Source organism: Mustela putorius, unplaced genomic scaffold, assembly GCF_011764305.1.
Source record: "Mustela putorius furo isolate JIRA1106 unplaced genomic scaffold, ASM1176430v1.1 tig00000596_pilon_pilon_pilon, whole genome shotgun sequence".
In the NCBI taxonomy this organism is placed as follows: domain Eukaryota; kingdom Metazoa; phylum Chordata; class Mammalia; order Carnivora; family Mustelidae; genus Mustela; species Mustela putorius.
The window spans coordinates 16,399,976-16,416,433 of NW_025421428.1; the positions used below are offsets into that span (position 1 = coordinate 16,399,976).

General features: G+C 57.4%; 1 protein-coding gene across 4 annotated transcripts in view; it reads right to left on the reverse strand.

Moving 5' to 3' along the window:
• Nucleotides 1-16,458, reverse strand: part of PNPLA7 (patatin like phospholipase domain containing 7) — a 57,520-nt gene that overhangs the window by 38,114 nt on the left and 2,948 nt on the right. For 3 of the 4 annotated variants that reach the window (XR_006607486.1, XM_045082811.1, XM_045082813.1), the window contains exons 3-16: nucleotides 16,364-16,438; nucleotides 16,133-16,220; nucleotides 15,629-15,708; nucleotides 13,648-13,739; nucleotides 13,342-13,482; nucleotides 12,683-12,842; nucleotides 11,150-11,230; nucleotides 7,083-7,211; nucleotides 6,576-6,656; nucleotides 5,691-5,817; nucleotides 4,880-5,023; nucleotides 2,632-2,739; nucleotides 396-496; nucleotides 135-281 (exon numbers count right to left, since the gene is read on the reverse strand). Coding sequence is in view for 3 of the 4 variants with exons in the window: in XM_045082811.1 (XP_044938746.1) it covers nucleotides 135-281; nucleotides 396-496; nucleotides 2,632-2,739; nucleotides 4,880-5,023; nucleotides 5,691-5,817; nucleotides 6,576-6,656; nucleotides 7,083-7,211; nucleotides 11,150-11,230; nucleotides 12,683-12,842; nucleotides 13,342-13,482; nucleotides 13,648-13,739; nucleotides 15,629-15,708; nucleotides 16,133-16,220; nucleotides 16,364-16,438 (1,554 nt within the window). In the remaining variant the exon portion in view is untranslated. The remainder of the gene's footprint in view (nucleotides 1-134; nucleotides 282-395; nucleotides 497-2,631; nucleotides 2,740-4,879; nucleotides 5,024-5,690; nucleotides 5,818-6,575; nucleotides 6,657-7,082; nucleotides 7,212-11,149; nucleotides 11,231-12,682; nucleotides 12,843-13,341; nucleotides 13,483-13,647; nucleotides 13,740-15,628; nucleotides 15,709-16,132; nucleotides 16,221-16,363; nucleotides 16,439-16,458) is intronic. The other variant, XM_045082812.1, reaches the window with a different exon arrangement.

Genomic DNA, 16,458 nt, shown 5'->3' on the forward strand with positions numbered 1-16,458 from the left:
GACCCGGGACACAAGGCCCAAAAGCAGTGGGTTCTTATAAGAAGAGTTTGCGGGAGTCGGCCCCGGCCCCTCCAGAGACTGTGCGCGTCTCCCCGCTCACCGCAGCCGGAGAAGGCGGGAGGGCGGCCACTTACGTCCAGCTTCATCAGGGTGAGCAGGTCCTTCTTGGCGGCTCTGAAGATGGCGTCTGTCTTCCTGCTGCAGACAGTCTCGTCGGAGTTGGTCTCTGAGTAGTGGAAGACTGCAGAGGGAGCGTCTGCAACAGTCACGTTCCTCTTGGACTGGAAAGAGCACGGGCAGCGTGGTCAGAGGGACACGGCAGCGAAAGGTCCCCGCAGGGAGCACTACGCCAAGGCAGAGCACAGCCTGATAGAGGAGAGAGGGTCCCCACCTACCTTGCTGGCCATGGCGCTCCCAGGGCATTCCTCCGCCTGGAGGAGGACCCTGGCCCGGTCACATGCCATCCTCAGGTCGGAGGTAGCCCCTGCTATGTTCCCTGCAAACAGAGGGAAGACTCAGGACAGGGTGCTGACCCGCCGGACATGTGGGTCCACGCCCACTGGCTGAGGGCTGGCTGAGCTCTCCCCCGCGGGCGGAGCGGCACCGACCCTGGGAGGGGAGACTCGGGTCCCAGGACCGCAGCCACCGTGCTGGCTCACATGCTCTCCTGTGACCCACAACCAAGTTTTGTTTTTTTTAATTAAAAAAATTTTTTAAAGATTTTAAGTAATCTCTAGACCTAACGTAGGGCTCTAACTCACAAACCTGAGATCAAGAGACCCACACTCCACTGGCTGAGCCAGCTGGGCACCCCCACAAGCAACTCTTAATCCCGAGACACTGTGCATTCCCAGTATTTGCTGTAGTATCATTATAGTACGTGGCAACGTATTCACCTTACGGATCTTATTAACATATGATTGTTTTGGGGCAGCTGGGCGGCTCAGTGGGTTAGGCCTCTGCCTTCGGCTCAGGTCATGATCCCGGGGTCCTGGGATCGAGTCCCACATCGGGCTCTCTGCTCAGCGGGGAGCCTGCTTCCTCCTCTCTCTCTGCCTGCCTCTCTGCCTACTTGTGATCTCTCTCTGTCAAATAAGTGAATAAAATATTTTTTAAAAAATTAAAAAAATAAACCCAGCTGGGGCGCCTGGGTGGCAGAGTCGGTTAAATGTCCAATTCTTGATTTCGGCCCCAGCTGCGATCTCAGGGTCAGGAGATCAAGCCCCGTGTCAGGCTCTGTGCTCAGCAAAGGGTCAGCCTGAAATCCCCCCTCCCTTGTGCCTCCCTATGCCCCCCACTGTGCTCTCTCGTAAATAAGTGAATCTTCAAAAAAAAAAAATATTGTTAAAAATAAAACTGTACCATGGTCCCTGTGACTAACCCATGCGCACAGTAAGGGTCACACAGCTCTACATGGTGCTGCCCGTGGTCAGTCTGTGCACGGCGCGTGCGGTGCAGACAGCACGTAAGACGCCGAGTCCCGCCGCTCTCTGCAGACTCCGGTCTCACACAGGGCAGCACCTGCAGGTCCCGCGGGAAGGCGACTGTGCCTGCATGTTTGGGAACTGCGTGATCCCGAGCCAGATTTTAGGACGGGGGCTGCTTTCACTCTCAGTTATCTGTCCCTGAAGTTTTTTTATTTGAAAAATTTGCTAAACACATTTTTTAAAATGTGGTAGGTCAGCTGAATAGCCATACGGAAAAAAGTGTATCATGTCCTGTACGCACTTTAGACCAAAGAGCCCATCCTAGGGAGATAAATATGAATGGTAAAATGTTAAATCTTACAGGCAGATTTCCTGATGCATTAATTACAGAAGAAAAAAATTGCATAAAGTGGACTCCATTAATTTCACAAACTTCTATTCATGAGAACACACTCTTACGCATGTGGAAAGTGAGAGCAGAAAATATCTTCCACACATCCCCAAACGGACTCGCACAGAGGCCTAAAGAACCGTCAACCCGTTCGGAGTGGTGACGATCCCAGAGGAGGGCACACGAAAGACCGCGCAGCCAATCCCAATGGAAGTGACAAGTCCTAGGGCTCAGGACTCGTCAGGAGGGCAGGCAGCGGCCACCGTGGGGCCCCCTGGGCCTGAGGAGCTGGGGTGAGGACAGAAGAAGCCAGCGGGCGGGCGGGGGCCTCCCCAGCGGCACTGGCACAGAAGGCCAAGAGCACCTGAGTGGGACGGAGGCCTGGATTGCCCAGACCCAAGTGCTGACCGCCACACGTGCTGGGGCCCCTCCAGGACGACACAGCCTTAGGAGGGCGGGGAAGCACACACCCGAACGGTGCCCAGAAGACCGCGCGCGACGTCTCCTGAGCCGAGGGCAAGCACTCTTTGACCAGCCCTTCCCACGGGAGCAGGGACATGTGCTCAACGGACACGAACGCGGTGTGTTCGTGTCCACCAGACACCATGACCCTCCGCTGAGAACAGGTGCGCGTTGCTGCGCAGGACTCAGATGCACACGAGACACCAGCTGCGCGGGAGCCGCGAAACCCGGCCCAGCTCGCGCTGCTGGGACTCCGGAGAGCAGGGAGCTCGGCCGGACAGGCGGCGAGCCTGACATCTCGGCCGCTGGGGGCCGGCGCTGCGGCTTTCTGCATCTGGGCATTGGCCTCACCGGTGAGCTGTGTGTGAGCCACGGCGACGTCCCGTTGACGATCTCCGCCTCCTGTGCTCGTGTTACGCAGGCGGAAACGGTCCATGAGAACTGAAAACAACCTGGTGCCTGGGCAGAAGCAGGCGAACATCCCAGGAGAACACAAGAGGCCTCAAGAGTAGATCCAAGAGCAGGTGAGTCGCAGAGACAGAAAGCAGACCCGTGGCTGCCTGGGGCCAGGGCAGAGCTGATGGGACGTCTCTGCTGGCTGACAAAATGTTCTGGGATTATATAGTGCGGATCGAGGCAATTTTGCGAATATACTAATGAATGGTACACTTTAAAAAAGTGAACTCGGTGCGCCTGGGTGGCTCAGTGGGTTAAGCCTCTGCCTTCGGCTCAGGTCATGATCTCAGGGTCCTGGGATCGAGCCCCACATCGGGCTCTCTGCTCAGCAGGGAGCCTGCTTCCCCCTCTCTCTCTGCCTGCCTCTCCGTCTACTTGGGATTTCTCTCAGTCAAATAAATAAATAAATAAAAATCTTAAAAAAAAAAGAAAGTGAACTCGATGGTATTTGAAATATATCTCCAAAAACCTATTACTAGGGGCGCCCAGGTGGCTCAGTCGTTAAGCGTCTGCCTGGCTCAGATCATGATCCCAGGGTCCTGGGATCGAGCCCTGCCTCAGGCTCCCAGCTGAGCGGGAAGCCTGCTTCTTCCTCTTCCACTCCCCCGCCTGTGTCTCCTCTCACTGTATCTCTGTCAAATTAAAAAAAAAATCTTCAAAAAAACCCCCAAAACAAATGTATATTCAAAAACTTGACACCAAAGAAAGATGGCACCAAAAAAGACCACAGGAAACAAAAGATTGTTTCATGAGTGGTGCCGTGTACGTTATCACCACACAACGTAAGGAAAGTCGAATCTCTGACTTCGAACAAGCAGAAAGGGCAGAGGAAAGAGCCGTCCGTGCGGAAGGCGAACACGCAGCTCGCAGCGGAGGACCGCGCCCCAGCGAGAGAGGCAAGAGCAGGGACGCAGACGCCGGACGCCGAGCACAGCGTGTGCCGTGGCCGGTTCACAGTACAGCGGCATCGTGGCTCCTGTTCCAGGAGCCAGAAACCGGCGTCTCAACAATTACAAGTGACAGAGAGCCCTATCCAGAGCACATGAGGAATTAACACAGACCAACGAAACAGAGTCAGGAAACCCTGCAGAAAACAGGCAGAGAATATGAGCAGACAGTTTTTTTGTTTTTTTTAAGTAGTCTCCACACCCAACGTGGGGCTCGAGCTCAACCCTGAGATCAAGCATCACACACTCTACCAACCCAGCCAGCAGCGCACCCCTGAACAGACAGTTCTTGAAGAGGGAACCCAAACGGGTCTCAAACACACCAGATGATGAAACTGCCAACGACTCAGAGAACACACGAAAACAAGACAGACTCTCCAATGTAAGAGCAGAAGTAGAAGGTGAGAAGGAGCGAGCTAGTTTGTGCAGACGGGGTTGGTGAGCGTGAGAATCCCTGGCAGCACCGTGGATCGCCCCAGGAAAGTGTCCAGGCTGCAGCACACGGAGCCCATGACCAGGTCCCCGTGGGCAAGGGGCCCAGAGAGGGGCAGAGAGCCTCCGAGATAGCGCAGCAGAGGCAGAGCGGGGAGGAGCCCACACAGACAGCCCCTGGAGAGCTTGGCTTCATTTTTTAAAGATTTTATTTACTTATTTGACAAAAAAAGACAGAGAGGTGGAGGGAACGCACAAGCAGGGGAGATGGAAGAGGGAGAAGCAGGCTCCCTGTGGAGCAGAGAGCCCGATGCAGAGCCAGACCCCAGGACTCCGGGATCATGACACGGGCTGAAGACAGATGCTTCACCGACAGAGCCCACCAGGCGCCCTGAGAACTTGGCTTTAATGAAAGCAGGTCCTGGTGGCAGCTGAAGGGCCAGAGGGCCTAGGAGACCCATTTCAGTGGAGGATGCCACACAGCAGTGTGCTGGTGGGCACAGCCCAGCACAGGGGAGAAAGGATGGCCCTGGGGGAGGCGCTCCCGCAGTGGCCTGGCGCGACCTCAGGGATGCAGGCCCCTGGGACACAGACACGAGGCAAGGGTAAAACCAGACAGTGTAGAGAGGAGCCCACAGGGTGCTCGGGGCAGCGAGACACGTGCCACCGCACCTAACTGAGCCAGAGTGTGGGCACAGGGTCCTCTGGGCCTCAGAGCTTGCCCACCCATAAATGCTCCAAGCTCAGGGTGTCCAGTGCCTTACCTGGTGGGACAAAAGGCATCTGGTCTCCCGCCCGGGCCTCGCCAAGCTCATCCAGGCTCTCTTCGTGGACGGAAGGCAGCGGGAAGGACCGGCTCCTCTTCAGCGGCGGCCCCGAGCCCGCTGCACGGCTGCCCCCTCGATCCGCTGGGAGGGGATGGGTAGGAAGGAAGGCCTCTGTTCTCACGGTGGCACACAAAGCTCACGTCTCAAGGCCCCGAGGCCTCAGCGTCAGCACCCTCCTGCCTGAGGCATGGTGGGCCGGAGCCGGCCTTGGACGCAGGCCCTGCTCTGCCTCTCCTAGGTCTTCCTGAACTGACTTGCCCCTCTCGGCCAGCCTCCTCCACCAGGCCGAGGACTTGCGGGTCCCCTTCCCAGTGGCCGTCCTAGCTGAGAGGACTGTCTCGGCAAACTTGGCCTGAGCCTGGCACACATCGGTGCTCCACTGGCTCCTCAGGTGAACGAGCCTGAAAACCACCTTCTGGGACGGCTCTGAGCTGCGCACCGCAGCTTTGGTCCGTGAGTCTGTAAACACTCAGGTGAGCTATGCCACACTCGTTAGCGTGGCTGTGGGTTACAGTCTGGCTGTGGGTTACACCCTGAAGGTGACTCATAGCCAAGAAGCCTCAATGGACAGTTTCTTTCCCCAGATCTGGGACCTTCTCAAAAGCTCAGAGCAACGGGAGGCTTGGAATCTGCTCCTCACAGCTTTTCCCTGGGGCCAAGTCCTCCCACAGAGACAGGGGAGACGGGAGGGGTGGCTGGGTGGGAAGGACACCCAGACTCAGGCTGGAGGCCAGTCTGGGGACTGTACCTGGGTCGCAGGTCTCCTGGGGCCACAGGGGCCTCTCCAGACGATCCTCAGGGCCGCAGCACGGCTGCCTCTTGGCCTTCCCGGCAGCCACACTGGCCACAGACACCAGGGGGATGGCCTGGCTCTCCTGGGATGTGGGAGAGCAGCCGGTGCTCCAGGGTCGCACCTGGGCTAGTGCTCTCAGCAGCCACACTTGGGAGAACAAGAGGGGTGGCGACCAGCATAGAGACCAGCCGTGTGCGTGAAGCAACAGGAGCCCAGCGGGCTTTCTCCTGGCCACTCTATCAAATTTAAATAGTGGTCAGCATTGTCAGAAACCTTAACGCTCATTAAAAAGAAAGGTAATGCAAAAAACAAAAGGATCTGCCTTAAAATACCAGTGAAGGAAGACAATAAACCCTAAAACCCATCAGAACCAGGAGAACCCCATGTGCAGGGCCGACCCCAGGACTGAGTGATCAGCATCCAGGTCCCCTCGAAGCAGGGCCCACGAGGGTTTCATCTAGATTGACTGCTCACAGCAGCTCCGCCCCAAGTGCCAGCAGGAGGGACCCTGAGGGACAGGAGGGGACTGCCTCCACGGGCAGGCGGGCAGCGTGTGCCCGGTGGACAACAGGAAAGAGCCAGGAGACCTTAGGGCTCCAGGTGACTGAAGGAGCCACACTCGGGCCAAACTATAGGCTCTCCCAGAACGGGCATTGGAGGGGCCCCATCCGCCAAATCTCTCAGGTGGGACCAGTTCTCAGCGCACGGCCCCGCGAGAATCGAGCTGCCGACTCACCCACCAGCCCCGGCTTCAAGGCAGAGGAGTAAACACAGCCCCACCAAGCCCCTCCCCAGGCCCAGGGTCCTGGCACCACGGCGACGCCGTGAGGCCACACTCACTGGGTTGAAGAGCTCTGTGGTCAGGCCCAGGTAGTTGTGCAGAGCCAGAAAGGTGACCCTCTGTAGCCGCACCATGATGATCTGTGAGGGACAGCCAGCTGTGCTGGGCCCAGGCCTCCCGCAGGCCCCAGCCCCAGTGCAACCTGAAGCCCCCCGGGCCTGACAGTGCCCCGTGCGCACGCAGAACGGCAGCCGTCGGCGCGCAGGGACACTGCACTGCCTGTGCAGGTTGTCAATAAATCTAAGATTACTTCAAAATGACATTCAGTAACAAAAAAACAACTCTTTGGGGGGCAAGTGGGAGCTCTGAAGACCTCTCTGAGGTCATGAGTATTAACTTGGACTATAAAACATATGTTACAAATCCTTCAAAAACCACGGCAGTCCTTCCTGCACCGGCAGCGGACGTACCCTCCCGGGTGTGCGGCCCTGGAACCAGATGCTGCAGCCGCGGGAGGCGCTTGGCACCCGGCGCCGGGGCCAGAGGGGCTCCTGCACGGGACCCACCTGCACCACCCTCACCAGAGTCTCGGGGTACTTCTCAAACACGCCTTGAAAAGCCACCGCTGGGAGCCGGAGGACGGTGGAAGGGACAGCAGCGCGGGCGGACACGGTTTTGTACGGAGCGGTATGGCCCTGCAAGGACACCAAGGTCAGGCCGCCCCAGCACCCCCGTCCCCAGAAGGGACGAGACCCCAGCACGGGCTGCGCACGGAAGCACCTGCCACGGCCCCACTGCACCTCGCCGCCGCCCGCCCAGCAGGAGCACGCGGAGCCTGCTTCTCCAGCCAGGACCCCACCCGAGCCCTCCCTGATGCTTCCCGGCAGCCACCAGCGTCCATCTGTCCTGACGGTTTGCCTTTGTCAAAACGTCACATAAATGGCATCACAGAGGGCTGGCTCCCTTCCCTGAGACGCCAGCTTGAGGCCTGCCATGCTGCTCTAAAGGGCGTCTGGCTTGCTTCCAGTTTGGGGCAGTTATCCAGATAGCCGTCATAAATGTTCACATACGGCTTCTGGGCCGCCCAGTAAACGCATCTTTAACTTTCAGGAAACTACCACGCGGTTTCCAGAGGGGCTGCACCACGCTGCGCCACGCCCAGCCACGGATGGGTTTCTGAGGCCCACGCACACACCACGGCTGCACTGCCAGGGCTGAATGGTGAGGAACGTGGCCAGTCTTGGCTCCGGTTCCTTGGGGGAGCCTCTTGCCCAGCTAGCGACGTCTGTGTTCACAGGGTGAGGCCTGGCAGTCTCAGGACGGGGCTGGCCACACTGGGAAGTCTGCCCACGGCGGGGAGCTGTGGTAGTCCTGACCTCCTGACCAAGCTCTGTGCGTCGGGAACCTGGGCATGTGGTTCTCAAAACACTCTAAGTGAGCTCTGCGACTCTGTTATATTTCTTCCCTTTTTTGCTCATTTCACATCCTTTATAAAAAGAAAAGTGTGGGGCACCTGGGTGGCTCAATGGGTTAAAGCCTCTGCCTTCGGCTCAGGTCATGATCTCAGAGTCCTGGGATCAAGTCCCGCATCGGGCTCTCTGCTCAGCGGGGAGCCTGCTTCCCTCTCTCTCTGCCTGTCTCTGCCTACTTGTGATCTCTGTCTGCCAAATAAATAAATAAAATCTTTAAAAAAAAGAAAGAAAGAAAGAAAGAAAGACACCTCCAAGAGTCAAGACAAAAGCCGAGAGCAGGAGACATGTCAGCCACAGTTTGGAAGCTAGGGGAAAGCATGTGACACAACTGTCAGATGAAAGTTGAACCGTTCCCTTTGGGGGTAGAGAGCCAAGATGGTGAAACCCACCCTCATGGGAAGGCCCGAGCCACCTCCCCACCCTGCAGCGGGCCGCGGGGGTCCTTCAGAAGGTGAAGCAGACAGGTCAGAGCACCTAGAGCTTCAGCAGAGCCAAGGGCAGGGCACATCTCACACCTGGGCAGGACGACGGTGTCTGCCTGTGCGGGGCGACCCCACACTCCTGCCCCGACTCCAAGCCACTTCCTCAGGGCGAGACATCGGCAGATTCCTGTCTGAGACTTGGCTTTAGAGGAGAAAACCTGCCGATGGTGACCTGTGGGTCCCCTGCCAGCCTTCCTGCAGTGAACCCTGGAGGACAAACGCTGAGCACATGGGCTCACAGACAGCTTCCAAGGAGCTCTCGCACTACTTTTCTTTTGATCATTAGTCCATAGATCCAGCACTCAAATGAAGGTATAGGACATTTCCAGCAACCCAGGTCACCTTATGCCCCCACTGAGCCTGATCTACCTCGTCCTGACAGGCAACGCTGATTGTCCAGGAGGGCCACATCTCCCCCACTGCCCCAGACGCCCTAGAAGACGTGGAACCGGCTTTTCTGGGCAGGGGCAGCAGGATGGACAAATGACTCATAAAACACCGAAACTGTTTTTAGAATCTGTCTGTTGGGGCACCTGGGTGGCTCAATGGGTTAAAGCCTCTGCCTTCGGCTCAGGTCACGATCTCAGGGCCCTGGGATCGAGCCCCGCGTCGGGCTCTCTGCTCAGCAGGGAGCCTGCTTCCTCCTCTCTCTCTGCCTGCCTCTCTGCCTACTTGTGATCTCTGTCTGTCCAATAAATAAATAAAATCTTTTAAAAAAGAAAAGAATCTGTTACTTGGATAGAATTAATTTTTTTAAGTGACAAACACAAATACTTGATTAGGCAAGAATCATGCCCCTCCAGATGATCAGTTAATCACAACACAGGATTATTTTCTCTCAAACATCAGCCGTTTCCTCACCCTGCCCCACCGAAGGGAGGTGGGCTCCCACCGCAGGAGGAGGGCACGGACGCAGCAGGTCGGGGGACCTGGTCACAGCACGTGTCTCCTGCCCACGTCTGAAATCACAGTGAGACAAGAAGCACCAAGAAGAGCCTCCACCAAAGCTACATTTTGCTGAACCCTCACCAGGGCAGAGGGAGGCCACAGAGCTGCATGACGCCCTACTGGTCTCCATGGAGACAGACAATCCGTCTACACCTCCCGGGCATCTCAGACCCGCAGTAACCTCACAGATTCTGACACACACCAGCCAGAGTCCCGCAGAGCCGCACGTGCCCCGCCTGCACACCTGGGAGTCCCCAGCACAGCGCCTTAGGCAAAGGCACTGGCCTTTCGAGGCAGCTCAGCCCCGCTCAGAGGAAGCGGTGTCTCTCTCAGTGCTGGCCAAGCGTCTTACGAAGACACACCAGGTCCTGGGGGCAAAGGGAGATGCTCGAGTCCTAGCATCACCCCACCCCAGGCCCTGGCAAAGCTCAAAGCATGTCTGTGCCAGCCCGGCAGGGATGGGGGAGCACCACAAACACCCACAAGGCTCGAGTCTGTCACCCCCTTGTACACAAGCACCCAGGGACACCACAGGAGGCCCACCCTGGGCCCCACCCATCGTGAGTGTCCCCCAAATAGCGAAACTCCCGGCCCCACAGGGACGCATCCTTGCCAAGGCCGGTTAAACCACTCTGGAGACCCCTCTGTGCAATGTCTGGGGGAAACCGAGGTACACGTTGCCTTGGTGAACAGCTAAAAGTGAAAGCAGGAAGTAGAGCCTGGAAGGTAAGGAGAAAATCAAATACACCTTTTGAGCTACGCAGGCGTGTGCACTATCAGAGCTCGGGCGGTGCACGCTTAAGATTTGTTTCACTGTATAGAGATTTGACTCAATCCTAGTCAGTGAGACAGGGACAGGTTGCTGAGCTGAGGCTTTCTGCAGCTAATGACGCACACATAACTGATTTTACTATTCTGTCTACTTCTGCATATGTCTGAGATGTCCAACAACAGGGCGCCTGGGGGGCTCAGTGGGTTGAGTGACTGCCTTCGGCTCAGGTCACGATCCTGGGGTCCTGGGATCGAGCCTGGCTTCAGGCTCCCTGCTCAGCAGAGAGTCGGCTTCTCCCTCTGTCCCTCTCCCTCTTACACTCTCTCTCAAATAAATAAAAATCTTAAAATAAAAAAATGTTCCAGGCCAGTAAGTTTAAACATCACAAGGTATCATGAGGTGTTATTCTGTAATTGCACTGACGAAGATCAAACACAAGATGACTGGCTGGCTGGTGAGTGAGGACACAGTGTCCTACCACAGGACTGTGGCTCAGGCGTGGGGCAGCGTGCATGCCTTCACACCCAGGTCGTCTCCGCAGCCAGACGTGTGAAACGGTGCAAACGCAAAACCATTCACCACATCGCTCAGCAGAAGACTGGGGACAACAGAGATACCCGTTGGCAATAGAAGCCCACAGGAGGCCCCTCCCAGAACGGGGCCTTGGGGCCTAAGAGACGAGAGGAATGTTTTCACTACACAGTGGCTGCCCCTTCTGCATCACAGAGCACGTGCATACACCACTCGGTCCAAAAAACCATCACTGAAAAGAGTCAAAATGCATAAGCCAATGCCAGCTCCGCTTGAACACAGATAAAGTTGCTCCCACACACACCCTTGGCCTATGGGGAGTCCCGTGCACCCCAGTCCATACCCCAGCCCCTCGCCACTGGGGAGAAGCAGCCTTGGCGCGGGGGACCTGCTGTCCCGGTGACTTTGGGTGGACCCAGGGGACTCACGGTGATGACGTCCAGAATGCTGAGGAGACTGTGGACGCTGTCTCCGGCCAGAACCTCTTTGACCGCCACCTCAGCACCGTCCTGCGGTCGGGAAGCAGAGCAGAGTCATCCGCCGACCGGAGGCTCCGCCCAGCCCGGGCCAGCTGGGCCACCTGACCTCCACTGCCACCTGTCCTGAGAGTTGGGCCATGCCCCAGTGGACCTCCAGCAATACCAGATGAGAAAATGTCCAAAGCAGAGGACAGAAAACACGAGGCTGAGTAAGAGCAGTCAGGACGTCCAGGCAGAGCTGGGCCCTTCAACCTGTGGCCTGTCCTCACTAGGAGGACTTAGACTGAATTTCACAAAACCCAAGGAGTCTACTGATCTAAACAGAAGGCTGTGAGGCCTACATTCAGTTCTTACTGCTATCAATCATAGTGATTTTTAAAAATTTTTTTTAATAAACATATAATGTATTATTAGCCCCAGGGGTACAGGTCTGTCAATCGCCAGGTTTACACACTTCACCGCACTGACCATAGCACATACCCTCCCCAATGTCCATAACCCCACCCCCTCTCCCTACCTGCCTCCCACCGCCCAGAAACCCTCAGTTTGTTTTGTGAGATTAAGAATCTCTTATGGTTTGCAATCATTGTGTTTTGATATACTTTTCCACTGGATTAAAACAGAAACGAGAACTATGGTGGTTATTTAGTACAAGAACTTCATCTCAGCTTGACCCGGGAAAACCCTTTTTGAACTTGTTTAAATTTGGCCCAGGTCAGCCTCCAAGAACCCTTCGTTCTGGCCCAAAAGCTCCATTCCAGGAAAGGCCTACCAGCTGGGTTGAGGACAGCCCTGGACGCCGAGGGCTGGATGAAGACCATTTTCTTTTTCATCACCTCACCAAGTCTGGTGCAGACGAAGCCACACACAGACAGCATCGTGTCTAGAAAGGACTTGTGGCAGCCCTGCTGGGTCAGGGCCCACTCCCCGGGCTCAGGCAGGTAGGGACTTCCTTAAGGTCAGAGGGCCACCTTGTGCAGTCTGGGGCCCCCTAGAGTCTGCTCCAACAACAGGGGGTGGCCACTGGGGCAGTCTAAGGAGACAGGCGCGGTGCCTCCAAGGGCCTGGAACAGCTAGAGCGCAGGAAACCCCCAAATGCCACTGAGCCCAGAAAGTGACAGGCACATCCCACTCGCTAGTGGAGCCAGCACACAGATGTCAAGGGCACACTGACGCTGTGCCAGCACCTGTGACAGCAAAGTGTACCTTTCCCCCAAAGAACAGAAATTTAAAATTTTATACTAACTTTTCAGTAGGAACCTTTTAAGAATCTCTTACATGGCAGACATGTTAGTAACAACACAACAGGGACGCCTGGCTGGCTCAGAGGGTGGTGTGTGCAGCTCTTGATTTCAGGGTCATGAGTTCAAGCTCCACGTGGGGTACAGAGTTGACTTAACAAACACAAGACAGCTGACCCACACTGTCCACCTCGCCCTGCTCCCCCTCAGAACCACCCCGCCCGCCGCCAGGCACTCTTACCGCGTCCTGGATGCAGACCTCCAGGCGCCCATCCTGCACCACATAGATGCTGGTATCCGGCTCCCCTGGCTGGAAGACATGTTCTCCTTCGAGCAACTGCACAAAGACCATGTGTTTGCAAAGTTCCAGGAACAGCGGCTTCTCAAAGTGGCCCAGGACCCTGTGAAACCACAGCACGTGTGGGAGACCTTCCAGGAAGGACAGAAGGAGGCTGATGGAGATCTGGCCATTGCCACCGTCAGCACTGGCCAGATCCGCAGAGCGGGGTTCACCCCCGTCTTTCGGCACTGGCCACCCGATCCACGTCAGGACCAAAGTGGAAACCTCGGGCATTCCCATAAACTGCTTCTCCATCAGCTTAAAGAACGCCTGAGGCATGACTGAATCTGAGCCAGAGGCACGCACAAAAGCCCGGGACGGCAAAGCAGCGCTAGAAAGAGGAACAGGGTTTCCAGGCAGAGATGGGAGTGAGTCCGAGGCTGAAGGCTGGTAGCTTCGACGCAGCCTCGCGCTCCCCGCACCTGCTCGGAGTCTCCTCCTGAACAGGGAAATGCTGGCAAGCACCCAAAACCACAGGAGAGCAGCACGAGGGGCTGCACGGGTGGCCCCAGGAAAGGGAGCACGGCCTGGGCCCTCCTGCAGCGGCCTCCTTGTCTTACCGCACGTTCTTCAGCATGTACAGAACTTCTGACGGCAGGTGCGAGTTCTTCACGTCAAACTCCGTGAGGTCAGCCTCCAGCAGGGAGGGCGGGGGCTCCTTCGGCTGCAGGGCTGGGTACTCCTTCTTAAAACGCAGAATCCTACAAAGCAGAGATCCACGCATGTGGAGCCCCCAAGCAGACGGCATGAGCATGGTGGACATAGAGGCAGGACAGCCGGGGGCAGCAGCGATGGCCAGCAGGCTCACCAGTGCCCTCCAGGGAGGGCAGCTGGGGCACGTGTGGTCCGAAGGACACTCCTAGTACCTCTTGGCCAAGGACAGCACCTTGGTCCTCTTCCTCACCCGCTGCCGGGGCATTGCCGTGCTACCCACAAGCGTGTGGGGCAGCGTGGTCACCTGCAGGGTAAAAGGAGAGGCCAAGGCCTGAGCCGGGACCTAATGGACCTGGCCTCAGCCTCAGCCCCCAGCACCTGCCTGCAGGCATGGCATCAGCTCCCAGGGTCTGGCCCTGCCTACCTGCCCAGCACGTGGGGACCATCCCTGGTACCGGGGACAGTGAAGCCCTCAAGAGAGCACCAGGTCCTCAGGCCTGTGTTCCCTCTGCGGGCAAGCCTGAGGCTCAGCCTCTCCTCTGTTACACTGACACAGCAGCCCCTTTCCACAGCCTTTAGAAAGCTGGCCCCAGGGCGGCTTGGTGGCGCAGCTGGTTAAGAATGTAACTCTTGGGGCGCCTGGGTGGCTCAGTGGGTTAAGCTGCTGCCTTCGGCTTGGGTCATGATCTCAGGGTCCTGGGATCGAGTCCTGCATCGGGCTCTCTGCTCAGTGGGGAGCCTGCTTCCTCCCCTCTCTCTCTCTCTCTGCCTGCCCGTCTACTTGTGATCTCTCTCTGTCAAATAAATAAAATCTTTAAAAAAAAAAAAAAAAAAGAATGTAACTCTTAGTTTGGCTCCAGTCATGACCTCAGGGTTGTGAGATCGAGCCCTGCGTCCGGTTCTGCGCTCATCATGGCGTGTGCTTGGCGCTCTCCTTCCCTTTCCCTGCCTCTCCTGCTCATGCGCGCACCATCTCTCTCTACCAGATACATAAATGAAGTGAGCCCCGTCCTGTCCTAGCCCCCCAGCCCCCACTCCCCCAGATTCGAGTCCCTGCGTGATCATCCTGGGTCTAGAAAGTCTTTGCCCCTTCACCACCCCCAGGCTAGCTCATCTGACCCTCGGTAAGAGTGCAGAGCGCTGCTTCCTGGATGTCAGCAACCCCCCATGGGCAGCCACTGCCCCTCTGCCCCCCGGGCAGCGCCTGCCTCATGGTGTGAGCCATGGGTGAGAGGCCCCGACTCCTCCTTCCCTCCGGGTGACCTGGCACCACTGGGCCACTCTCCTGTCCTCCTCGGCCCAGGTCTGGCCACTGCAGTCCTCGGCGGAACCACTGGTTAACTGTCTCCCAACTCGAGCCCGCGCAGTTTCCTTCGAGACCTGCCTGAGGTCAGCGCACGTGGCCCTCACTAAGCTGAGGCGACCGTGCTTAGGCTCGAGGCCAGCGCCACGGCCTGTCGGCAGCGTCGGGACACCTCCATGTCACCGCCTGAAGCCGAGAAGATCGTGAAGTCCACACAAGGACTCACAGGACTTCCCTATGGCATTTCTTTATTTTTTTTAAAGATTGTATTTATTCATTTGACAGACATGGCAAGGGAGGGAACACAAGCAGGGGAGTGGGGGAGGGAGAAGCAGGCTCCCTGCTGAACGGGGAGCCCGATGTGGGGCTCGAACCCAGGACGCTGAGACCATGACCTGAGCCGAAGGCAGAGGCTCCACCCACTGAGCCCCGCAGGTGCCCCTGCTGTGGGATTTCGAGTTCGCTACAGAGAACGCATAGTAGCTGCGAACCCAGGGCAAGCGGCAAGGAGAAGCCGCTCTAAAATGCCAGCAGCTACTCGTATTTCAAGCAGGGCAAGCCCTGGGCAGTGTTGAGTCCCTCCTGCCCTCAGGAGGTGGGAGGGGGCCGGGGCTGACCGGGAAGGACTGGACCAGGCCATCTCTTCTCCACGTGGAGACTGATGCTGACAAGGGAGGCCTTCCCGTGTCCACATCTCGGCAGGACCCCCGATTTCAGCATGGAAGCCAGGACATGCTGTGCCCCAGGACACAGGCCGATGAGGCCTCCGTCTCTCCACACTGGTTATCGGTCTCTGAGGGTACAGAGGCCGCGGCGTTGCAGGGAGAGGGCAGCCACAGGCTGCTGGGGGCCCCACTGCGCCGGGGCCTGTGGGAAGCGGCACCGGTTACCTTCCTCATGATTTTCCGGCCGTAAAACATCACTTTGTCTCTTTTCCGGAACCTGTACTGAGGAGTGGGCTGTACCTGTCCTGCAAGGGGAGAGAGGGGGTTGCTGAGCCATAGAGAGGCAGGAGGGTTCTGCCAGGCAACCCGTAGATGTGCACACCGAGCCTATCCTGCCCCTGCTACGGCACACAGTGTGGGGAAAACGCATGTGGCCTCTTGGGCCCGGGCGGGCACAGGCTGGCTCACAGGGAACAGGACTCGCGTCATTTCTTACCAAAGTCTTGCTCAGAAACGTGAGCCAAAAAAGCTGGGGACATATGCAAATCCCATGGGTCCAGTGTGCACAGCCTCGGCTGGGACAAGGCCGGCAGTTCCCAACAAAAGCTTCCACAGGCCTGAGAGCTGCACCCAGGAGCTCCGAACGTGGGCAAGACACCCAAACCTCCGCCACCCTCCCAAGCCCTTGCCCCTTACCCCTAGAGCTGGAGTCTGTAGCGAGATACTCACGGACTTGGCTAACCCTTCTGTACACAAAAAAGACAGTGACGCCAACAAGAGCCAGGGCCAGCAGGGCTCCGATCACAATCCCCATCAGCTGGGCAAGGTCAAAGACAGAGCACCCATCAGCAAGACGGCCAAAGAGCCCCTCCCCACCCTGGCCACAAAGGAGCAGCCTGGAGCGCAAGGGGCCATGAACCCCAGGGCCCCCCGCCACCAGGAAGCACTGGAGGTGGTTACCATGGTGGACTGTGAGTGCTGCTCCGGCAACTGCAGGCTCCAGGATTGTAGGGCGGAACCCAAACAGAAGTCAGCCTAGGGCAGAGCACTGTGGT